Source organism: Malus domestica, chromosome 07 (assembly GCF_042453785.1).
Source record: "Malus domestica chromosome 07, GDT2T_hap1".
In the NCBI taxonomy this organism is placed as follows: domain Eukaryota; kingdom Viridiplantae; phylum Streptophyta; class Magnoliopsida; order Rosales; family Rosaceae; genus Malus; species Malus domestica.
The window spans coordinates 12,863,069-12,888,493 of record NC_091667.1 but is presented as its reverse complement, the minus strand read 5'-3'; the positions used below and the strand labels follow the sequence as shown (position 1 = coordinate 12,888,493).

The following is a 25,425-nucleotide window of genomic DNA, read 5'->3' as shown; positions in this document are numbered from 1 at the left end:
CAATGTGCTTCGTTGGTTCTTTGATATGTTACATACTATGATTTGCAGTATTATGTGAAACATAGTGATTTATATGATGGATGAATTGAAAAGCATCAATGTGAGAATGGCTTACCTGCGTGCATGGAAAGATGATAATTGTTGTTTGGCTTAAGGTTGATGTGTAGTGTGGTGCTCTAAGATTTTTTGCTAGAAGTATTTTATGAAAAGATTAGAGTTTGACAAATGGTGAACTACGAATGGCTTGATCCCTATTGAGGGTACGTAAGCAGTCTAACAAGGAGGTTAGATGCAGCTATAAAATATACGAAAAATGCTATGAAATTTGAATCTTGATCTATGCTTTGAACATATCCCGGAGGCGGGGTATGTTAGATATACGGATAATTGGTGACGTCACGCGTCGATTCTAGATGTATGTCGGGATCAGGGAGTGACACCATCCCCTCACCAAATCCCACACAACTGTTGATACCACCGAATGCAAACCCCATCTGATGGTTGGCCCAACACGTGTATAGGAGGGCACCCAAACCCTATGGACAAATTTACCATCCTATCTTTTAATAATTACCCTCCAATGTCCAATCCAACCCCAAATCAGATGGATTTGTGGTAAACAGTGTGAAATCGAGTAGCAAAAGTTTCCACTATGAGATAGTGCCATCTGGCAGCAGGAAAAAATGAATTAAATTGGCGAGGACAGCCACCAAAAGAAAAACTTCTTTTGTTTTTTGTTTTGGGGAGAAGGAGTCGACAAGAACTATGAAGGTCACCATAAAAGTTAAAAGAACACTTTGTAGCATCCAATGAAATGGCGACTTTTAGGCAGTATATAAAGAGAAGAGAAAACTACAGAGAGACTTTCAGGTCCTCTGAATTCTGAAACACCAAATACAAATTAGTATAGAGCCATTCGCTAGGAGGATGCCAATTTATAATGTCATGTATTTCTCCAACAATCAGCAACAACTGTTGGTCTATGTTAACGTTGCAGCACCACTGACCAACCACCGTCACGCACACCGTAACAACATTCTTGCGTTTGCTATTTCGACAATCCTGACGTTGGTCCAATTGCGATATCCGCAACAAGATCTGTTCCAAACAAACCCCACACTCACGATGATCACCATGTCGAGCGTTATAGCGTATTGCTTTGCCTTTACCTTAATCGAGCTGCTGCTACTATTTACGAGCAGGGACACCCCTACTAGTAGTACTAGCACATATGATGTTACAATTTGTTGGTGCCGCACGGCCATGATGGTGTCTGGTTCAATCTCAGTTGCTTCACTTCTGTGGCTTCTGCTTTTCCACCACCCCCATTCCTGGGGACCTGTTATGTATATAATTTTGTACTTGGCATTTCCTGTGGTGCTGCACTTAGCCCGGAAAGTGGTGCTGCCGATGGGTAACCTACTTTTTGAACGAGGCCAGGGTCCAAGGACAAGCCGACTCTTGCCCGTCACCACAATGAATTTGTCTTTAAGATATTCAGAACGTCCAACAACTTGGTTGTTTTGACAGGGAAGTTTTTTTCGGTTTAAATCCAGCTTTGCTCTAAAAGTTACTTCAAGTGCTGTTTTTTTTCTTTTTTTTTTCTTTTTTTTTTCGGTCAATTGATCTATGGCTATCAATCAATGAAAGAAAGAGGCTAGTGTTTTTCCTTCCTTTTTTGAGATAAAGTACGATATTCATTGAGGAAAGATTGAAAACTTACAAAGGTAACGGACCTTTGATAAAAACATTGCCTGGAATTCCAGCCCGGACAAAACAAAAAAGAGCATCGTGCACTAGGCTACTTATATATCATTGTTATTCTCAAAAAAGAATATCGGAAAGTACATCCGGAGGTTCTTCGAACCAAGTTACTTGGTTGTTAAGTGTCAGACTTAACCTTGATTGAAATAAGTGCATAAAACAATTTACAATTTCGGTAAATAATTTAATTACAAGAGATCTAAAATACAAAATAAATACATACAAATGCATGGGGAATGAAGTTGGAACACCTAAAAACACTGGAGATGCAACTTGCTGCCGATTAGTGTCATAAAAATTACAAATCATGTATTTTGGCCAATGCAAATAAATTAGTGGGCACTCTCCGATACCCAACCTGAGACCATACTTTCGTCCACTGGTTTTGGTCCCCCGCAAGACCTTGAGACAGATTCAAAGAGTTTTTCAATCTCTGGCGCACATCTGATGAAAGCTCGGTTCCAGAACTGGTATCTCGGATTCTGAAAATTTTAAAAATAGCAATTTAGAATATTTTCAGATTGCCAAGTTTGTGTTTCTTTCGATTTTTCATTTTGGAAGGACGGGAAGTTACCTTGATAAGCTCAATGAAGGTAATTAGAAGACCCCATGGATGAGGCCGGTTGACAATCAGACGTTCCAACAATACCCTTGTGATTTGCTCCTGGATAATTTCATGCTGAAGTAAAGGAAATAACTTCAACAGTTAGAAGATGCAGCTCAATCGTAATTGATATGAAAACAATCTAAGAACATGCATTCGGGGACATCCCCATAAATTTTTCAACAAAAACAACAGACGACTATCATAGAGCATATATGAAGCATCTAAGTTGTCTTACCTGGTTTGATTCAGCAAACAAGTACAAAACAATGAAAGAAAAGTAATGGGTATGGGTGTTTGGATAACGCAGTTGGTTCGCGATCGCATTTAGGAAAAGGTAGCGCCCTTCAGTATCTAGGTCCACTATCAGAGTCTGAAAAATATCCAAAGCCGCACCCACCAAATAGACAGTCAATGGAACAGTTTGGGTAGATTGCGCATGAGGCGTTCTAGCCTGAAGCTGCTGGATAGCCTGTAAAATCAACCCAAAATATAAGCACCCGACTGAAGCTGCTGGATTACATGTAAGTTTCAATACTACATAACAAGGACTGATGTTAAACAAAAAAGCATTAGAACAGTTGAATCTCGTAGCACAATCCAGCATAAGAACAAGTACCTGCATCCCAACATAAAGCACAAGGGAGTTGATCAGGGGTACATTGTAACGAGTACCAGCTGAGGCAACCTCGCTTGGTAAAAGGAGCAACTTTTGCTTCAGTTCAGTCAGAAATGAAGAACCCTGTTGCCTTGTCTGTAAAGTATTTTGAAACAATGTTTAAGCATGATAAAATATTATAACAAGAAAACCACGATGGGAACCCAATGTGTAATTTATAAAAGATTAAAAAAATATATGTTAGACAACAGAAAATCAGAGCAAAATAGTACAAGATTATTTAACGTCAAAACAAATTAGCAGATAACGAATGAATTAGTAAAAGATTACTGGCCAAAAAGTCCGCGTACCTTGAGATACTCATCCACATCAGCTTTCATCTGCTTCGCTTTTAGAGCTGCATCAACCTCGGAAAGAATACGTGGAGACTGACTGATTTCTGCAAGCAAATCGATCTGCATATATACAGGGACAAACCAGTCCCCACCAGATCAGTTTTCATAACCTAACAATGTTACAAATACAAAATAAATATGCAAGATCATCAGCAACCTTTAAATTGGGAGTAGATGGATCTGGTAGCCTCATATTACGGGGAAATGCACTGAGGATGATATTTCGCATTTGAATGCAGCTTGGAGGGATTACATCACAGAAAGTAAAATGATAATCACAAAGGAACTCCGGGAAATCATGAAGTAGCACTAGAAGCACCCTAAGTGTGCCTTTATACATGAAATGAACCTACATGGATAAAAAATACCAGAAAACTCTGTGAGACAGAGAGCAAATAAAGAAATACTGCGGCAAACAATGAAATCCAGAAGAGAAAAGAGGCAGACCGGAACTCCAAGTTCAGCATTCCTCAAAAATGGCTCCATAAATTGAAACAAATGTACCAGCAAACGTTGGATATAGGGCCAACCCTTCTGACCATTTCCAACAAGCATTTTTGGCATGAAGCTCCTATGACTCACCAACTCAAGCCATGCAAAGCTGATAAAGAATTTTCTCAGAAACGGAATGCACAGTTCCAAGGAATATTAAGATCAAAGTCTATTCTTTCACATATCATCATATTTAACTTATGTACACCGAGACTGAACTAAAATGATTACACAGAAGAATGCGAATACACAAGCAACAGAGGAAAGAACAGAGAGAATAGAAAAAGTATAAGCAAGAGGCAAAATTGAGGGACAAAGAGTAAGTAACAAAGTTTTGCGATTTCAAAAATATGGATCAAGAAGAAACATCCATGGAGTAGTTACAAGCGACAGTCCAAACTTAACTCGAAGCCAATCCCCAATTAAATAAAATTCCAAAAGTGTCATCCAGTCAAAAATAGTAACAGCCTTCATAATCACAGAACAAAAAGAACATATAACATACCACTACAACTGTACAAGCTACAATTTCCTATAACAACTCGTTTCATTTCCTACCAACGACGGAATAGTATGAAGTATGACTATGACACCAACCTGAACGTAGGAACCTTAAGGGGCTGCAAAGCATGAAATGCATTTGCAAATGCTGTCAATATCTGCTACATAGATAACCAACATTAGTGAAAGAGGAAAAAATGACAAACCAAAGGAACAAGGGACCCCAGAAGTCCAGACCTGAAAGTTAGCACCATCAATCACAGGATCCAAAGAACCAAGGTCTAGAAGCCAGTTAACAAACAATCTAAAATACGGTCTTGGATTGAAAGATGTTTTCTTCTCCTCTGCATCCTTTTGAATGAATCTCACTGTGACTGCCAAAATCTGCCAAGTGTCAAACAATCAGCCAAATGAATATTTCTTTTTGAGAAAATCAGCGACAAGAATTATTGAATAAGCAATAAAAACAAGATTCAATCAAACGAAAAATTACTTTGTAATTGTACTCACCTTAGACAAGAGAAATAGTTTACTTGATCCCTGCTCCAACAGATAATCCATAGTTAAATTAGGTCCAGGAATCATAAAGAGCATAAACATACATACAAAGGAATAATTACCTTCAAAATTAAGAAGACAAGTTTAGCATAAATATCAATAGCAAGGAAGGAGAGATTCTGCACTTGTTGAGGTGTTTGCAGTGAGCTTGGAATTGTCATCTCAGAAGATAAGCAATGTGCAACAGATAGCTCCTGAAAATGAGTAACAGAAAATATGCTTTATAGCACTAAGTATCATTCTGAAAGCAAACCAATTTAGGAATTGATAACTCACTGTGAGGACACGGAAAAACCGGTCTGTCATATCATCCCCCTTCAGTAGACCATTTTGATGCAACTGCAAGATAAAATGGGCACAAGCTGCATCGTTTGCACCAGGAAGTTCGCAAATCCGGTACCACTCTGCAAACAGCATAGACACCTACAGGATATCCACAGTAGTCAAACAACTTTAGAGAATCTTTGTATGTACCTAGAAAGATTTCCTTTTGTACTCTAATAAATTATCTAAGATCTCACCCTTTAATCCACCTAAAAAACGGTCCACTCTTTTCAAGTGCTCCGTCTCCCAATAATATGTATCAAGCAATAATGTGACAGACTATGTATAAGGAAAAAAGCAACAGGACAACAGCATTCCCACTCCCCCAATGAAAAAATTAAAATAATAATAAAAAGAAACAGGCAAACAGGCATTCTTCTGTTTAAATATTCACTGCAACTAATATTTCTGCTTAATATCCTTACCATCTAACAATGTGAGGTTTATGAATATAATTAATGTCTAAAGATACCTGCTCACGGAATCCAGCAGGATCTGGTTCGACAGACTCCACACTACCAAAGTCTTCCCTGCTCACTGGAGAGTGAACAGAAGCCTGTTACAACCAAAGCAAAATATTAGTTAGTGCCAAAAATAAATACACAAAGATACTGAAGACATCTACACCGACCTTTTTATCTTTAGATATTCTGGCTTTGTCCTCTTTTCCTACATTAATAGCAGATGGCGCACCAAGAATATAAGCAGGATTCTTTACCATTTCAACCAGCTGCTGTAGCGACTCCGGAGATCCAGGCTTTGCAGCGAGCTGTGTAACAGAACAGGTAAATGGAATGTACTTACAATAAAGACAAGAACAATTTTTTTTTTCTTTTACACAAACCTTTGCCAATGCGTCAACAAGATTATGAAGTTCTGATATAACTTTAGATTCTTCAATCACCAAAGATTGGAGAAGGGAAATTGAAAACTCAGTTGCAGGCTCTGCATATTTTAAGAATTTGATAAGTTACAACAACTCTAGTAGTATTAATCAATGATTCAGTATACAACACAGCTATTTTACTTACTATTTCTGCCCCCATCAATAAGTTTTGCCATTTGAACATTGTACTCTGCAAGATTTAGCAATTCACTGTGAATGAGGCCAACAGTAATATCTTTGTTAAACTTCCGCTCCTCATCCGAATAAATAACCTGCAAGAAGTTGCAAACCAACATTTTATAATGGGAAAAAGTGAAGGCCAGAAGCCTTGGAGCAATATCTATATTGGTTTTGTAAGTTTCTAACTAATATGAAGGTGACATGATTATATAGCCATTAGTACCTACAAAATAAAACTCAGAAATTTAAAAGTTTTGCTCAACTATAAAAGATAAAATGTGAGCAAATATGTAAAGATCACCAAGGCAAACAAATTTATGAAGAAAATTTGGTGTCCCAATATGACCCCAAATAAATAAGTAGTTCAGTTTGAAAAAGAAGATAAAGGCTTTCCAGTTAACAATAGTTATATCCGAATACAAGTACAAAAGGGCATACCCAACTAGTGAGCTCCTTAACAACAAGCTTGCAAACATCGCGAATAGCTGTCAGCATTGCAATATGAGCACTGACATGAGTATGGTTCGATGCATTTTCGTATAAACCCTTGAAAACCTGTATCACGATTAAAACAAGCATTGGTGCATCAGTTATCGGAGATATAAATTTTCTTCCCAGGGTTCTTATCAACTGCAGTGATTAACTGTTCAAACAAATAAATAAAAGCTTCACATGAAGGGTAGCACTGACCTTTTGAGCCACAGCCAAGGCAGCCTCATCTCGACTAACACACCTGAGTATAATCTCAGGAACTTCACCAATTACTCCCTGGATAGACATAAGGTCAAAGAACATTCAACTTGTGTGAAATATGCACGCCAATGTATGCGGTTGTACATGTAAATATGTATAATGTATGTATGAGTACAGAAAGGAAAATACTATCAATCTAGTTCAAATTTAGATGATGCATATCGAGAATATCTGTCAGGTTCACAATCTGGAGGCAGTATATACCACAAGGAAGAACATATGTGATACCTGAATTTCTAACTCTCTAGCATCGTTGGTTACCAAAGCTTCAAGCTGAAATATAAACAGAACATATGTCAAGCTAAGAAAAGATACATTTTCATTAATTCATTAACACTAAAAATTAATAATAAACCAAAAAGGACATCCATAAAGAATAAATCAAGAATTCATCCCCAACATAGATAAGAAGACAAATATCAGAAAGTCCAGGTCTCAGAAGAAAAGGCATATGAGAAAGAAAGGAGCCACATAGGTGTGATTTTCAACCTTCTGTGAAACAATCTGGTATTTATCCAATGCATCCCTCGTATTGAGAGAAGGTTCTGATATGTTGCTTGCCAGACGTTCAGTTACAGTAGGTGATGGTTGCGGCTGTGAAGAAATTCCAGACTCCTAGAATCCAGATGCAATTATGAGAAAATAACAAAAATTGCAACTTACGCATTATCAATCATGTAAAAATTTCAACCTGTATAGTATCAGATGACTCTACTGATTGCAGCTCTAGGGCAGAAGCAGCAGATGGAAATGAACCAATGACAGAATCATTCTCAGAACTATGCTGGGAAACACCATCACCCGCTCCAACATTAATAGAGGATGCACTGAAGCATCACATAAAATTACAAACATTCAAGCAATTAATACTTCAAGAACATGAACAAAAGAACTAAAAAAATATAAATCTAATAAAAAGAAACCTTGGATGCAGAGCTGGATTGGATTCAATCGCCTCATCCAGTGGACGAGAAACAGCATCAAATTTGCTTCCGGGGCCTGCTGAGAAGCCTGGGTTAATTTGAGCCGAGGCTGAACCAAACGTGCTATTTAGACCTGCACTTGCAGATGTAGCTGCAGTACTAGCAGGAAGAACATGCGAATTCTGGCTAGACTGGTTTTGCCAGGGAAGCCGCACAAAGTCCTATATGATAGAGGGGTGCAAGAAGAAACAAAATTACTAATCATTCATATAAGCACAAGACTATACTCGCCAAAATAGCAAATACCTCATAAACTCGTTGTTGAGAAATGGACAAATGACCAGGTTTTGGGCGAAGGGACTCGGGCACACTGCCTCCTTGTGTATACATGGTAGCATCAAAAAACGTTGTACCCGCACCTTCCCTCTTCCTTCTTAATGAAAGTTGTTGAGCTATTTCTCCATCAATTGTTTGTACTGCCTGCAAACAATTAGAGAGTAGTTAAATAACAGAATATTTCCATTTCCATTTCTCTCTAAATATGAACGATTTTGTTTAATTATAAAATTATTAGTTACTATTTGTTTATCTAAACTGACTTTTTAATCATTCCCAAAGAAAACTTCCATTAACATATAATCCTTAAAAATATCTCACCGACCCCTTTACCCAGAAAATGGTGTGAAAGGTTTTCAAACTCAGGTTCCAGCATACTGACTTTAACCCACTATTGAGCAACAAAATATATTTCAATAGTAGTGTGACATCTTGCCACCATAATAATCATCACAAAAAGAACTAACATCAAATTCCAAAGCATATATACGTATTATATAAAGCATTCATCCATTGAACCAGACCTTATCAGTAGCAGACTGTTCAATGATTGCACAGCCAAGATCCAGATTGTCATTAGTAACAAGTTGTACAGCATGTTCCAGATGATCATTTGGAATATTTAATCCCTGAAGGGAATTCCGCAGCTGGGTTGATATTGAACTACGCAAGGGTTCCTGCTTCAAGAAAATACAAACCGAAGATGAACACCAGGACATAAACGGTCGGTCACCAAGAAAAGGGCCCACCAAAGAAGTTTACAGCAGGGAAGAATACATTGTCAGAAAAATAATAGGAACGCCGCAATTTTTCTTTGTATCAGATGCATCATGTGGCATGTGAATAGGTGTTTCAAATGTGCCCAAATTATAACATGTGTAAAAACCTATAAAACAGGTAGGCTATCAATGATTTTTGCCAAAAGAATCCTAAGAAATTTACTGTCAGTGGAAATACCTTGCAAGTTACATGAGCTAGACTTCCTGCCAAACTTGCAACCATCAAGTGAGCTGCCAGTAATATTCTTGTCTCATCAGATTCCATGGCATAATCCTGCCACCACAAGTAATGAGGAGATGTTGGATGAAATAGTTTCTTTTCTGTAAAACTTTTAGCCATGCACCCAAACCAAGCCTTACCATGAATCTTACTACAGAAATGTAATCCCCAACACAACCCATAGCAACAATGTAAGGAATGAAAATAGAGCACAGTAAGAGAGATGAATCAGATCTACATTACGATTCTTACTTTTGACATCCAACGTATAAAGAATTTTTACAGCATAAATATTCTTGCAAATTGGTGCCTCACATGATATGAAAACAGAGGTGAGGTGAGCTTTTCCCAAATGGTTACTTTGTTGAAATTTTAATGTGGGAAGTGTGACACTAATCTTAACAATAATACAACAACAACAACAACAAAGCCTTTTCCCATTAAGTGGGGTCAGCTATATGAATCCTAGAACGCCATTGCGCACGGTTCTACACTAATCTTAACAATAAAGAAAAAAAACTGGTGACAAATATTAACGTGATACAGAAGAATCACAGCCTTATGTCATTACTTAGAAAGAAATAAAAACACCTATAAATGGTCTATTCAAGCCTGATGGGTGTATGAGACATATTGGAGTGGCAAATGAACTTCAATGTCAACTCTTGATTGTACTGACCTCAACCCCATTAATACAGACTAAAGCAAGAGAAGCACAGCAATGTACAAAATATTGCAATGCGAATTAGAAATGAAATAGTAATCACAAACATTATCTTGAACTCCACCAACAAGCCAATTGCAGATGGAAATGCAGTATTAGTCCTAATGCTAAACCCAAAGTGCAGAAATGTTTCCTGACATTGTACATATGAAGATAGAAGAAAATCACTGAACTAGGTCCGCTATTCTTTACAGAACAGAAACATACACTTGGTACTCAAAATTTGGCATATACAAAGATAAAAGTGCTACCGCAACACAGATATCAAATACGAGTAAGCACGCATAACAAGATTGACTAGATGAGGAAAGGATGTCATAGAAGCTGTAGCATAAAAAATAGGGGCAAAAAGTTGGTGCCATCAAACGTCAATCAGGGACAAGAAATATTACATGAAGATGACAAGATTTAACAGAGAACACAGCATTAAAGATAAAACAATGGCCACTAGTAACGAGAATTAAAACCTCAAAATATGAGTTAACTTACCTTTAAGACAAGCTCTTTAGTTGTCTGCGTAGCTATAGAAACACTGCGCTGAACAATACCAGTTACTATCTCTTTGATAGCTCTGTCCATTGCAATTGGAACCACCCTGCAATATGTGAAAAGAAAAATGAGCAATTCTACCAAAGAACTAGCTAACACAATATGTAAGGAAGGACTATCAAAGAACCTCTGAAAATGCAAGTGCAATCCCAAAGCACTGAGTTTCGGGTTGATAACCACGTGAGTTGCAATATTAGATATTGGTGTGGGAAGCTGCAAAAGACCAGAGATCCAGCCAAGAAGAGGATCAGGGAATGAAAACTAACTAGAAGGTAATTAATTCCTAATAGACCACATACACACACACAAACATCTCATACAAAAACAAAACATTAAAGTGCATCTGACTAACAGAGAATGGTGACTGGGATGGAGTAGCTGGTAACAGTCCTTGAGCAGGAATCTGATCAGGAAACACCTTTTCATCCTCGATTAAGGTTCCAGGTGAAACATGAACAGGGGTCGCATACTAAATAGAAAATACAACAAAATGTCAAGCTAATAAGAAAAGAAAATGTGTCACACATCTGATCACCCAAAAGATCTGAAATTGTGTCACAACTGATCACCCAAATGATCTGAATTCCTCAACAGTTGGAAACAAACCTGAGATATATGTGTATGGCTTGCAGAATTAGATGGAGCAACATCAACTGGTAGTTCAACTTGATTTAGTTTCACTTCGGCAACCATCTGTGGTTGGGGTGCTCCAATATCTTTGTTAGAGAAATCAGGATTCCCTTCAACTTCTCTGTTCCGGTCCTTGAGTAGAGAACTTGGGGTTATCTCCTTCAAATCCACACCAAGGTTCTTGAATAGAACCTGCAATTCCAAAATAATAAGGTATAAATACAAATAAATACTATAACAATAGTTACAATACTACAGAAGTCAAGCTCTTTAGTAGCAAACCAAAAAAAAAAAAAAAAAACATACGATACCTCGATGTCAAACTTCAGGTTCATTTTCAAGTTTGGCATTGAATATATCTCAGCAAGTAGTCCAAGAATACCCATTGTCCAAGGATTTGGTGGCTGATATGCCAAGCTACTTTGGCATGGCTCCAGAATCTGCAGCAAAAGCATAAGATCTTCATACATCCTAGGCCAGAGAAAAAGAAAGCAAAACAACCATAACAATACCTTTGAAGTAAAGGGTATAACTGCAATCATCAACCCTTTCTCATATGCCTGCAGAGTGAGGGAGAGAAAGGAGGGTACATTAGCATAAACCAAATGATAACCATTTAATAAGTAGCACACGTCTATGCCACAGGGCAAGAAAGACAACATTGATCAAACTATTACCTCTATAATCAAAGATTTGGGATCTATTTCCCGAGCCCTTAAGACTTGATTCCTTCCAATTGTAAGCTTCCCAAGCCAGCTACCTAAATTTTTAAGCAACGAACGCTCTTCTGCGCTTGACTTTATAAGCTCAGATCCAAGAAGAACCTGAGAGGATGCGCAGGTATTAAATAATACTGCCATATAATCACACTCTAATGTGCAAACACCTCACACGTAAAACAAGAAACCTTGAGCCCAACCACAAAAGGAAAAGACATAATGAGAAAAGACAAAAAACCTTGCAGTTCTCATAAGTGGCTTGAACAATCTCCTTATTCAAACCCTTAGAATTAACTTTGTCCAGAAATTTCAGGTACAAATCATGAAAATTCGGCTCAATGCTTGCCCTGCCAAGAGGTTATGTTGATGCACAAGTTAGGACAATCATCAAAGGAAAGTGAGATAATCTAAATACAAAAAATATAAAAAAAATAAACAAAGAAAGTAAAATCTAAAATTATCTTTATCTATCTCAGATACAAGAAAGCGTCTTACCTTTTCATAACCATATACTGTGCAAACCAAGGATAGTACTGCTCTTTCATTATTTCAGCAAACTCCTTTGACTTAGCTTCAACATTGGCAACTGAAATATTATTAATTATAAATGATATCTTGTCCTGAATCTCTGATGCTGGAGCCTGTATGAAAGAAAAAAACACCTGTAAGCATTAAACTCAGAATCCTATAACATGGAGAGCTCAAATACTTCACCCACAAACTGCAAAACTCTAACATAACATCAAGTTCAGACAATTAAGAACTTCTTAAAAGCACACAGAATAAATATGAGAAACGAAAAACAAAGAAACCCTCTCTCTATGTGCTACAGCCCCCAAGTCATAAACGAAAGATATAAATGATTATAGAGAGTAGCCATCTTTGATGTTCCTCCATCGAAGTCAAGATGATCAAAGCACATATACTTATGCATGGGAAAAAAGGGTGAAGAAGCGAAGCACCTTGTTATTAAAGAGGAAGTCAAATTTTTTGGACCAGAAATCAGATACAGACTTATTCAGTGATTACTGAAACGATGTTGTTAAAGGATACACTGGACCCACAAATCAGATCCATTGCCTAATAGAGATACCACTCACATCATGCACACATAGGCCAATTATCCCATGAGAGCTAATATTAAGAAAATTCACAGGAGAACGAGAGAAAAGAAAACCAATCGCAATATTAAGATTGGATATTTGCAGTAGGGAAAAAAAAATATCATCCCACTCTAGTCCCACATAATAGGCCAATCAGTCCATAAGAGCTGATATGAATACTCATGTTAAAAGTTCACTACTCCAAATATAGTAACCAAGTATGGGAATAAGCTTTGTGAGACAGATACTGCTATAGAAGCTAAAAAACCAATTTGACCAACTGAAGCTGCATTCCACATAAGTTTTCAAAATCTGACTGCAAAGTGCATATCCACGCCAGGGAGGTGCCAATAGATGGAACACAATACCTCAATGAGAGTATCTCTTTTCTCAGCAGCAGCAACTAATGTTTCAATATTCAAAGCAGAGCCAAACCCTGCATTGATATTGCATAGTTAATGTAAGTTAACATACATCAAGATAATAAATATTTAATGAAAAAGCAATGGCTTGGAGATAAAGTTGAAAATTACTGGTAGAAGTAACTCCTCGTGTAGGACGAACGAAACCAGGGGAAGGAGAAGACAACATTGCCGGAGCACTGAGTGCACTTTGTGACTGCAATTTTTCAGTAAAAAAATGTAGGAAATCAAAATTCCATGATACAATGAGCTGATAGCATCTAGTCCCAACCCCCCTTTTAAAAAACAAGACAAGCATGCCTTCTGAATGCGAGGAGCATCGCCTACAGGACCAACCGGAGGTTGCACAGCAGAAGATAAAGGTGGCTTTATGTCATTTGATAAATTTGAGGGTTTATGACGGTCATCAAGAGAACCTTCATGTCTCTGTTGAAGTTGGAGTGGAGAAGAATGTTGTTGCCCGGTATGTAAGATGGTAGAACCATTTAACTGCAATAATGATTCAGCATATAAGTAAACATAGACAACAATAGAGTAGCTCTACCAATCTGACTACACCACCTACCTCCACATTTCCTGGGGTAGCTTGACTGGGACCATGGTGATGAGCAGCAGAAGCATGGTTACTTCCATCCGAGTCTGAATGGCTTGAAGAAATCTTGGCAAGAGCCTGTTCAATGAAAGCCACAAGCTCTGAATGAGTACTCCGCAGATGGGATATTTGAAGAATATGATTGCAATACTGCGGCCACTCAATCAGACGATCCACAAACTGCTCCAAGGCCTTAGTTCCGAACACAAACATCTGCAAGTAGAGGGCCCATCAGCAATATCATAATAGGAAAACCTTATGAGAGAATTCAACGATAAAAAGTACAAACTTTTGAATCTGCAGGTTTGCGCAATGCATCTAAAACTCCACGCAGAGCAATCCCAAGAGTCAGATGAGTTACGAGCTGGTGCTTGATGACAGAGCCTGAAACATGATTATGAAACATTGCTTACAAACATTGACAGTTGATGTAAAGTAAAAAAAAAAAAAAAAAAAAAAAAAAAAAAAAAAAAAGAGGCATCCCTAGAACAAATAATAGCATATTAAAATACATAATTAAATAAAAATAAAAGAAAAGGTCTACAGAAGAAGCATATTCACAACAAATTTATAAAAACCTAAGGGAATCCACAGCGAAAAAGAACATCAGATTACAAACAAACTCAAATCTTACGAGTTCCTCCACATATATACACATGAATGCATAAAATAACCAAAATCACATCTAGTTAATTTATTAACAAGTGCATTCTCTGTGTATTTGTTTGTTTGAATGAAAGTGCATTCACTAGACATGCAATATAATGCCCATCAAGACCACAAAATATAAAAAAATAACATATAAAAATAAAATAATATAGATTATTCTTACTGCTTCTCATACATCCTCCTCACTACACGTACCAAAAGAATACATATGTGGCTCCTCTACCTACCTAAAAAATAATCCTTCATCTCAAACAGAATTATTATACTGAACTCTGTTTTAGATTATTCTTTACAATAGACAAACAAAAGTTCTAAGGCAAAGCTAGATATATGTTTTGGACCTGCGTATTGTAAACAGCAAAACTTAGAACGAAACTCACCAAACAGAACTGCAGCAATTTTGAGCTGTCTTTCAGGATACTTGGGGAAGAATCTATACTCTTCAAACAGATTTGCAATCATACACTCAAAAATTGACTGTTCCCTGTCAATTAACTCAGCACAGGCATGTTAATTAACTCTCAATTCAAAAAGTAGTGTAGAGGAAAGTAGCTTCAGCAAATTCCAATATGGAGTCTATGCCCCTTCCCTTAACAGACAGGAGAATATCAAGTGCCAAAATAAAACCTACCCCTTCTAAAAGCAATCCCTGTATAACCTTTTACATCATGTCAAAAGTTTGAGTTCACTTACATAATAGTACATCCATATAGCACGTAATAAAATGAAATTATTAGAAAGCAATTTGGCCTCTCAAATGTGAGCAAAAGGTTTGAGTTGGAAGCGGTTGAGAGTCTTGAAACATAGTAAAAAAAGTAGAAACTAAGATACATATTCAGATTCTTTTCAAAGTACATCCTGACTTTGACTGATACCATAATGGTAAACGTTTAAAATGATGAGAGAATGTGTAAGAAATATTATTAAAGTTACCAGATGAAAAAGCTTTAACAGACATACCTTTTTACAGAAGATTCCTTGAATCGGGCAAGCATTTGGACCATTGAATCAATTGTCAATTGACCAGAAAACATTTGATGGAAGTAAGAGTTTGCTTCAGCTTCAATATCATCTGCATATCCATCAGTTGAAGACTCTGTAGTGCCACCATTCGGCAGCCTTGGAATCGAATCCATAATTGTTACAGACAACCTTTCCATCTCCTCAGTAAGTTGGCTAGAGGCAACCAAGCCAACATGAGCTTTAAGAACCTAAAATAAAATACAGAGAATGAAATTCCGCATGATAGATGATGAAGCTTAACATCCTAGAAAATTGCACGCCAAGTTGTAAAACCTTCGTGAAGATAGTAGCAGTGTCCACATAAATATTAGACACGGCACCAGAATGTTGGAAAGGTCTGGTGTTAAAATCCTGTGAACCACCAAATTGAATCTCCTTCAAGAACTTTACGCACTCCTGAAAATTTGCATTATGATTATAAGGCGGTTATATTCATGATTCTGATATTCTTGTTTCTAAACTTTATAGTAGGGCCACATTACCTCAAAGAAAGTATCCTTATACGTATTCAAATTATTAGTCAACCACTTCTCAAGGTCTATAAGCTCTTTTTTAGAAGCAAGGGCTGCTAATCTGATACTTAAAGAGGAAGGGATCATCTCCAGGACAGATGACAGAATCTACAAAACAAATAAGACATACCAGAATAAATGGAAATTCCATTAAAATTAGGCAAAACAGACCCCGATAGACACTACATAACTATATTACTTCTTAATAACGCGAACACAAGTGCAACAGACAACTGGTGAGGAGTCCACAAGTAGCTTACCTTTAGCTCTTGACAGATATCCAATATTCTAGCTATGCTATCTGGATCACAATTGTGAGCATCCACAAATCCCCGCAGCACCAGTGAGGTGTTAATATGCCAAAGGTGGTTAATCATGCCAATGCCCATGGCATTTTTTACCATCATGGGGAAAACAGTAAAAGACACTTCATATTGCAGCAGGTTATAAGCAGTCTGCAATTTCAAATGTAAATTAATACAACAAAAGCTCTAGGAGAAACCAGTGGTTTAGAACAACAAGGCACGAAAAAATTTCAGAGTGGTACATTTGTATGCGCCATCCCAAGAAGCAGGACTTCAGGACAGTGTTTAAGAGGATACTCAAGCATCAATCGAACAGCAAGAGCATGACCCCTCTCAGCTAGTAGACACAGTACATCCAAAAGGTCAAGACTCAACCATGCATGATTTGCATGTCCAAGTTCAAGCTTATGGCCATGCACTGCATCAATATAGGCCTGAAAGGATGATAGATAATTCATAAAGGTCAAACAAATATAACATAAGGGAACAGAGAAAATGTATATGCTGGATAACTATTGGTTCATACCAGCTGCCTAACAGAGTGGGCAAAGGTAAACACTTCAGGTGGTGCTGACACAGCATGTTTAAGGAAGGATAGCTGACCCTCGGTGTTCTTCCAAACAGACCCACAGATAACATGGAGGGGGAACGGCTCCTGCACAGCTCAAGTTCGGTGACCACAGATTAATAGACGGAAACATCACAATTTGCAAATTACTGATCTTAAAAAATGCAAGAACGCACCCATACCTGACACACATGCTGATATACAGACATGAAAAAAGAGAATGCCTCCTGATTAGGAATGAAGAATCCCTCATGATCCAAATTTTCAATAACTTGTATCCAGTTAGTACCGGGAGCCTGTGATAAGCATACTATACTATATTAGAATAGAAAAGGGTTGCAGCTTCCTTCACTAGGTCACAAGACTCAAACCCAAAGATGAAAAGGAAAAGAAAAAGCACACTAACTGTAAGAATAGAAGTAAACTTACAAGTTGCTTGATTGTATCTACAAGGACATCAATATTCCAGGTGTTCAACATAGGCAGATCAGATAGAGTGCTGTTACCAACCGCCAACCGGAATGTTGAAAATGCATTCTGATTGTCCTCGAGACCAACATGAGTAGAGGCAATCATGCCAAGTATTTTTGAAATAGTAATCTCAGTGAGTGGTAAGAAAAGAGATAAAATCTCTTTGCACTGAGATGAATCAACTGTGCATCCATAACCTAATTCCTTCATTACATCTCCCATGCTGATTTCTTTCGCCATTTCAGCTAAAATAGCATCAAAATCATTTTCTCCGCTTTCATGCAACAAACCCACATTGCTGCAGAGAGTATAAATGCTACTGAGTACAGGATGCATCTGGCATGACAAACGGATAGGAAAAAAAAAGTAACAGAAAGACAATCAGAAAAATTACTGCACCTCAAAAAATTGGCATCACGGAGCTCATCTGAAAGCAATGGAGTTAAAACAGAAAAACTGTCATCTTTCGGCTGCAGTAAAGATAACATCTGCATAAAGGAATCCACATGCTTGGAACGGCCCTCAGACCGCTGGAGGAATATAACAATGTTCTGAATTTGCTCAGACGAATTCATAGCAATAGGACTTTCACACAATTTCTGGATCTGATCCATACAGAAGTTCTTGCCTGAAATCAAAAAGTAATCAGTTCTGTGTTGAAATAGGCAGCAAATGAAAAGATACTGGCAGTGGAACAGAAATTTGTGGAGAAAAAATATATTATAAATCATACAGTACATCGTTCATCCAAGACTTACCACATATCCTGGTGTCTAGGTCTTCGGAATCTGACAGCGCAAGAGCAATGCTAATTTTCTCCGATACAGACAGGAGTAATGCATTAGAGAAATTCTCAAGAATTCCTTCATTAATCTCTATATTTCTTAGGCACTCACAAAACACCGTACTGAAATTAGGTTTGTCAAGGAGATATTTGAAAATTGAGGCAAGAACTCGTTCCAATGCTGCGCTCTTTAAGTCTGTTCTGTAATTAGTGAGATGATCCAGACAGGTCTGTAGCAGCAAAATGCTTCCCTCAAGTCCATGTTCAGTAAACTGCCATGAAATCACAGACTATATCAGCAGGAGATCCAGTGAGGACTCATGATTGATAAACTGCAAAAAAACTTTCATTCCAGCCTACTTGTTTATCAGCAACATTAGAAATATTGAAACCTAGAAATAGATCTAGTGAATAACTCGGGATTTCAGCATTTACTCAAATTTTTAACCTTCACACCCAGCTTAAAAATAAGAGTAAACTGTAGCAATGGTCCCTTAACTTTAACTCAATTGGAGCAATGGTTCGTCAACTAAAAATCCATTACCATTGGTCCCTCAACTCATCAAAACGTGCAGCTATGGTCCCTTAACTAAAAATCCATTACCATTGGTCCCCCAACTTTAATTTAACTAGAGAAATGGTCCCTCAACTTTAACCCAATTATAATAATGGTCCTTCCAACATTACTCATTTTGACAAAATTCTGACGAAGTAAACGAAAATGACCATAGCTACACATTTTGATGAGTTGAGGGACTCCAAATGTAGCAATGGTCTATCCAACATAACTCATTTTGACAAAATTCTGACGAAGTTGACAAAAAGGACCATAGCTATACATTCTGATGAGTTGAGGAACCAATGGTAATGGATTTTTAGTTGAGAGATCATTGCTCCAATTTGATTAAAGTTAAGGGACCACTGTTACAATTTACTCTAAAAATACACTAACTTTATAGTGGCCAAGTGTAAGAGCTACAGATCATGCAGGCTACTTCAAAAACAAAGCAAAGAGATCTCAAGCGTAACTAGTAATTACTAATCTAGTGTGTGCTTTCAACCATTCTCTTAACGACAAAAATAAATATCTTCTACCAAGAAAAAACAATGTTCAAATTTCATATATTAAAGCTGTTAGCTGAAGACATTGCCTTAAAATTGCCATCCACAACCCAATACATAGTCGAGAAATGAATGAGTACGATAATTTGTCATGTAAATCCAATCCGCAATTATTCTACAAATAGAAAACAAAAAAAGATATCAACTTTCACACGTTCCCCTTTTCCTAACCTTCCCCACTTCTAATCCAATTCGTCATGGTCCGGAAACCACTTCTAATTCAATTCGTCATGGTACAGAATCCCCACTCAATATACACACTTCTACACAAAATTTACAGCTGGACTTGCAATGAGTAGTAGAAATTTTCTAGCACAAACCGATGGGACAGCTAAGTGGCACTGAGAAACGCCAGCTGCCCCATCAATTTGTAAACCAAATTTTGCTCAAATTTACAAGACGGAGAAAAAACAACACATGGGTTGCTTCAGTTTCCACAATACTTTCAACCATAATACAGAGACCCAACCTACGGGCCTTCAATAATATCAAACACTTCACTAAGTGATCCAAAATTAAACAAAAAGAGACAAATTTCAATCATGTTTTCCTCCTTTTCTACTCCTATTAGTCACTAAACTCCAGAAATGCAATTAAAGTTCGTCTTAATTCACCAAAACCCCCAAAAAATTACAGAAAAATCGGCTTCGAATTTAGCACGCAAACAAGGCGAATCAAACCCAAAAGGGAAAACAGAGGGGGAGTACCTGAGAGAGCTCTCGGAGAACGGAGTCGGAGTTGGCATCGTTGAGGCTCTGGAGTAGGAAGCGAATCTGGCTCGCGGTGGTCGGCGTAAAATTGAGCATCGCGACGACGGAAGCTAGGGTTTGCTCAGAGAGAGAAGATTACGAAGAAGAAGGGCAGTTTGGTGAATTCGGAGAAATGGTCGACAGGAGAGAGAAGCGAGAGAGTCGAGAAAAAGGGTGAGACTAGTTGGTTTGGTGGCGTCTGATCTGAAATCTGAGTGCGGATTAATATAGTGGTACGATCACCTGCGGGTTATTTTTCATTCGACTGGTGCTACCTTCTGGTGGGCCCACGTGGGTTGGGAAATAAAATATAAAGTAATAGTGAACAGAAACATACAATATAGAGTTTTGGAGGAAAAAATAAGGTGCAGTTTGGGTGCGTTTGGTACGCAGACGGGACGGGACGGGACGGGACGGGACGGGACGGGACGGAACGGGACGGGACGGGACGGGACGGGACGGAACGAAGGTGTAATTTTTGAAAAAGATATGGGGTATATTTGTCTTAAAATGGTTAAACATTGTGTTCCACAGACGTGGAACAAACCCGTTCCAGGGGGGAGATGGAACGCAAAAACACCCAAAATCTGTCCCGTGGAACAGCCCGTTCCACCCATTTTTGGCGCACCAAATGCGGGACGGAACGCCTCGTCCCGTCCCGTCCCACGTACCAAACGCACCCGATTGAGGTGATTAAAAAAAAAAATTGGTATGAAAAACAGCTGGGAGGGTTTTGGTGTTTGGTAACATTTTAAAAATAGCTTTCTTTCAAAGTTTGGGGTGAAAAGAAGCTCAAAACCTGAAGCAGCTTCCAAAAATAGCTTATTTTTTAAAACACGGGTGAACAGTGGTGCGTTTAATGAATTTTTCAATAACCCAAAATTGCCCTCCTTTCCCTCTTGCCTTTAGCTCTCGAATACCCGAACCCCAAACCACTATTTCGTTCTCTCATTCTCTCGTTCCAAAAACCAGTGATCTCTCTCATTCTCTCGTTCTCTCATTCTCTCGTTCTCTCGTTCTCTCGTTCTCCAAGTTTCTCCAAGTTCCCTTGGTAAGCTTCTCTTATAAAAATTTGTTATTTATTTGTTTGGATTTTTCAATTTGGGGATGGGTGTCAAGAAAAACAACTGGGGATAAAAGAGTGGGAAGAGCAAAGTGATGAGGGTATGGGTGTCTGGAAAAACAACTGGGGATGGAGGGTGGGGAAACAATTAATTGGGGAAGGTGATATGGTTGGTGGAAAAAATTAATTGGGAAAAAATTAATTGGGGAAAAAATTAGTGTTTGTGGAGGAAACAAGAAAAATTGAGAGAGAAGTTTGATTACTTCTCTATTCAATTTTTTAGAAGGTCTACTTCTGATTTGGGTTTAGGTAAGGGATAATTTCTTATAAAGCTTTGCTCTGCTTCTGATTTGGCTTCATGTTTTCAGCCTATGGAGTTTTCAATCCCTGCGCTCCTCTCTTTTCCCTTTGAAAATCATAGTTTCATTTCAATCATCTTCACCCAAACGCTTATTGCCCCTCACTGCAACTCCTTTAAGATCTCTATCTCTGAGCAGTTCGTCTCCAATCCAACCAATCGCGCGCGTTCGCACTCCCTCTCAAACCTGTGAGATTTCTCTCTCGTTTTCTCCATCGCTTTACGCTGATTTTTTTAGTTGATTCTCTGTAATTCGTTTGTTAATTGTTGAATTGGTTGTTGATTATATTTTTTTTTTGCATGTTTGTTTTCTGAGAAATTGATGAAATTAGGATGGAAATTGGAAAGTCATTTATTTGGTCAAAATAGTTGAAAATTCACATTTACTTTTGTATATTTGGGTCGTTTGGTGAATTGGGTTGTGTTTGTTTTGCTGTTTTGGGTCTTGATATGTTAGCAGAATTGGAAAATTATATGTTTGTATTGACATTGAATTTGCATGTTGCTACTTCAGTTGACTGGTTTGATCAATTCCCCGCTGATACTTTTTTGTTGTTGTTGTATTGCCTCACTTGCTATACTTCCTTTGTTTTTTACATGCTGCATACTTCAATTGACTGGTTTTAATCAAAACTATGTTGCTTATTCCTCGATTTAAATTGATTAAATGGAGACTGACTGGAAAATTTAGACTGCATTGTACACATTGTTTCGGGTATTTTTAGCAAATTCAGTATATTTTCTTGGAGTTTGTCATTCACATAAGATGCTTCATTCAAGAAAATTGGAATTTCCCAAATCTTCATTAGTCGTTGTTTCCTTTGCATAACTTTAATAAATAAGGATTTGATTTTCTTGGATGTCTACTTTTGAGTTGAAATTTTCCATATATGAAGCATTACTAGACCAAAAACAGCACCATGTCGTGGAGAAATTAGGGTTGTTTCCTTTTTGAGGATTTAAGAATTGCTAATTTATTTTTGTATGCTATCTTTTGATGTTAGTATTTTTTTAGCTGTTATAACCTTATGTTTCTTCATTCTTATTTTGTGGTGATGGAAACCTACTTTTCATGTTGAGACTTGAGATATTAATGCGTCTTCAATTGCTTAGTTTCTTGCTTATCCTTGTGAATTTGCATTTGGTTTTGATATCTTACAGAAGCATAAATAGGCTTTTTGGTAATTAGGAAAAGTTATCAGTAATGGTCGGTGAAATCCTAAAACTGGGTCATTTTATGAGATGTCTAAAGTATTTCTTCATTAGTATTGACGTAGGTTAGTTTGAAGGATACAATAATGCTATTTTGTTGGTTATTGTTAAAATTAGTACTTTTTCTGGGACTACAAAATTTGTAATGAAATTTTTTGGTTATTTCTTGGTTATATTACAATATCATTTGTTCTTGTTTTAATATATATATATATATATATGTATATATACAAATCAGTAGTTAGTATCGATGGCAAAAAAGGAGGCATCTTCGTCAAATCCTGTAGCTACATGGAATGCCCACAATACATCTATATTTTGTGATGATTGCATCAAGGAGGTTGAGGCCGGACATCGTCCGAGCACTCACTTTGACAAAGATGGATATGCAAATATTAAAGCTAACTTCAAGGCAGAGACAGGGCATGATTATAAAAGAAAGCAACTGAAAAATAAGTGGGATGCACTTAAAAATGAGTGGAAGTTGTGGAAAGAGCTAGTTGGTAAAGAAACCGGCCTAGGGTGGAATTCAAGCAAAGGTACCGTTGATGCCTCTGAGGAGTGGTGGAATAATAAAATTCAGGTTTGTGTATTTATCTTTTAATATGTATTATGATATCATGCAATATGTATTAACCATATTCTTTCTTACTTGTAGATGAACAAAGAATATGGAAAATTGCAAAAAAAAAGGCATTAGTCCTGAGATGGAAGACAAGTTAGATATGATGTTCTCGAGTACAGTTGCTACCGGTGAACCTACCTGGGCACCTTCATCTGGAGTACTATCACCAGAGTCAAGAGAGGAATCTGTATAACAAATTGATTCATATGATGAGGAAGAAACTGAGACTATGCAAGATCTAAGGCAAGCAAGTAGGAAGGGAAAAAAAGAGCGGCTAACCAAGGAGAATTGCGAAAGAAGAAGGTTGATAAGAAAGGGAAAAAATTGGAGGTGTTGCAAAACTTTGTGGTCAAATTGACCGTCTTGTTAAAGCGTATGAAACTAGGAGTTCTACAAACTCATTGATGAGGTCGCTGCATATAGGTAGTAGTATTTCGGAAGTGTTAGCGGTTGTTGCACAATTGCTTGGTTGTGAGACACCTAGCGAGTTATGGTTGTTTGCTACATGTTTATTTTATTTTGCAAAGAAGCGAGAGGTGTTTACCATGATCCAAGATCCTGAAGTCCAATTGACTTGGTTGAAATATATGTTCAACAAAGAACAATAAGAAGCTATAACTATGAATTAGGACTTTGTGTGGTTTGTACTTTGCATTAAGACTATATGTTGAATGTTGCTTGTATTTTGTGTTTATTGAATGTTGGATTATAATTTCTTGTTAAACATTGGATTGACTTGTTTTTGAATGTCGGATTATGACTTCTTAGTGATTGTTGGATTATGACTTGTGAAATGTTGAATTATGTGTTATGTTACAAGTATACTCAATATGAACACCTTTGATGTTGAGGAGTTGGAGGATGGTCTAATTATATGCGCTGTAGCGAGAGCTGTTGAAACATATTATTTAAAATATGTCCACAAAACTCCATGTATGAATTCTTTCCATACAGGTAATATTTGGTTGATGGAAGTACTACAAGGAAATGATGTGCGATGCTATAGAATGTTTAGGATGAACAAATATGTCTTTTATAGATTATCCAATGACTTGCAAACTAATTATGGATTGAAAGGTACAAGGAGAATGAATGCAACTAAAATATTAGGAATGTTCTTGCATATGTTGGGACATGGTGTGAAAAATAGATTAGCTCAAGAGAGATTTCAACATTCTGGTGAGACTATTAGTAGATATTTTGGTGTTATGTTGGATATCATATGTAAGATGGTAATAGATATTATCAAATCGATGGATTCAGAGTTTCGTGGCATTCCCCAAGAAATAAGGAGAGATACAAGATACATGCCTTATTTTAAGGTAAAGTTTGAGTCGTCTTCTAACTTATTTGCAAACTATAAGTGTAGGTTAATAGTTTTCTTCTATGTTATTATTTTTAGGATTGTATTGGTGCCATAGATGGAGTGCATGTTGAGGCTTCAATACCACATCCGGATCAAGTTCCATACATTGGTAGGAAAGGAATACCAACTTAAAATGTTATGGTTGCATGTAATTTTGACATGCAATTCACATTTGCTTGTGCCGGATGGGAAGGCACTGCACATGATACAAGGGTTTTTCTATCCGTGCTACAGAATCCAAATTTAAACTTATCTAAGCCTCCAAATGGTAATCTTCATACTTTTATTATAACATTTTACATACTTGCTTTGTATAATTATTACAATACAAAACAAAATTTTCAATTGTCAGGAAAACATTACTTGGTAGATGCGGAATGCCAGCAAATGAGAGGTTAATTGGGACCATGTAAAGGTGAAAGATATCATCTCCCAGACTTTCGTAGGGGTGCCGAACCAATGGGTCATAAAGAGGTATTCAACCACAAACATTCTTCTCTTAGGAGCATCATCGAATGAACTTTT

General features: G+C 37.4%; 1 protein-coding gene and 1 long non-coding RNA gene across 2 annotated transcripts; one reads left to right on the top strand and one right to left on the bottom strand.

The window, feature by feature from the left end:
- Positions 1-1,857: 1,857 nt before the first annotated feature.
- On the bottom strand, positions 1,858-20,505 carry LOC103439027 (uncharacterized). Its single transcript, XM_008377578.4, has 51 exons — positions 20,235-20,505; positions 18,380-18,677; positions 18,021-18,249; positions 17,580-17,919; positions 17,333-17,446; positions 17,109-17,237; positions 16,825-17,016; positions 16,538-16,732; positions 16,248-16,385; positions 16,039-16,161; positions 15,703-15,953; positions 15,123-15,226; positions 14,363-14,457; positions 14,047-14,286; positions 13,782-13,970; positions 13,593-13,677; positions 13,428-13,495; positions 12,452-12,597; positions 12,195-12,303; positions 11,915-12,061; positions 11,750-11,797; positions 11,549-11,677; positions 11,214-11,429; positions 10,960-11,076; positions 10,735-10,820; positions 10,548-10,653; positions 9,293-9,388; positions 8,860-9,012; positions 8,306-8,479; positions 8,000-8,220; positions 7,768-7,903; positions 7,566-7,691; positions 7,305-7,349; positions 7,014-7,091; positions 6,762-6,878; positions 6,289-6,415; positions 6,102-6,202; positions 5,889-6,026; positions 5,730-5,813; positions 5,210-5,356; positions 4,996-5,127; positions 4,886-4,915; positions 4,613-4,759; positions 4,472-4,533; positions 3,830-3,983; positions 3,540-3,731; positions 3,338-3,442; positions 2,988-3,122; positions 2,607-2,840; positions 2,339-2,443; positions 1,858-2,246 (listed from the first exon to the last, which is right to left on the bottom strand). The coding sequence occupies exons 1-51, from the start codon at positions 20,331-20,333 to the stop codon at positions 2,097-2,099; spliced, it is 7,182 nt and encodes a 2,393-aa protein (XP_008375800.3). The 5' UTR covers positions 20,334-20,505; the 3' UTR covers positions 1,858-2,096.
- A 730-nt stretch (positions 20,506-21,235) lies between these two features.
- On the top strand, positions 21,236-24,305 carry LOC108173741 (uncharacterized). The gene is made up of 4 exons (XR_003774850.2): positions 21,236-21,327; positions 21,708-21,886; positions 23,148-23,492; positions 23,568-24,305. It is a non-coding gene; the product is annotated as an uncharacterized lncRNA (long non-coding RNA).
- The last annotated feature ends 1,120 nt before the right edge of the window (positions 24,306-25,425 follow it).

Excerpts from the sequence above, each read along its gene's own strand:
- LOC103439027 (XM_008377578.4), bottom strand. The coding sequence starts at position 20,333 with ATGCTCAATTTTACGCCGACCACCGCGAGCCAGATTCGCTTCCTACTC. Across the intron at positions 12,598-13,427 it reads AAAGAGATACTCTCATTGAG|GCTCCAGCATCAGAGATTCA; the intron begins GTATTGTGTTCC and ends TCTTTCATACAG. Across the intron at positions 12,304-12,451 it reads CAGTATATGGTTATGAAAAG|GGCAAGCATTGAGCCGAATT; the intron begins GTAAGACGCTTT and ends ACCTCTTGGCAG.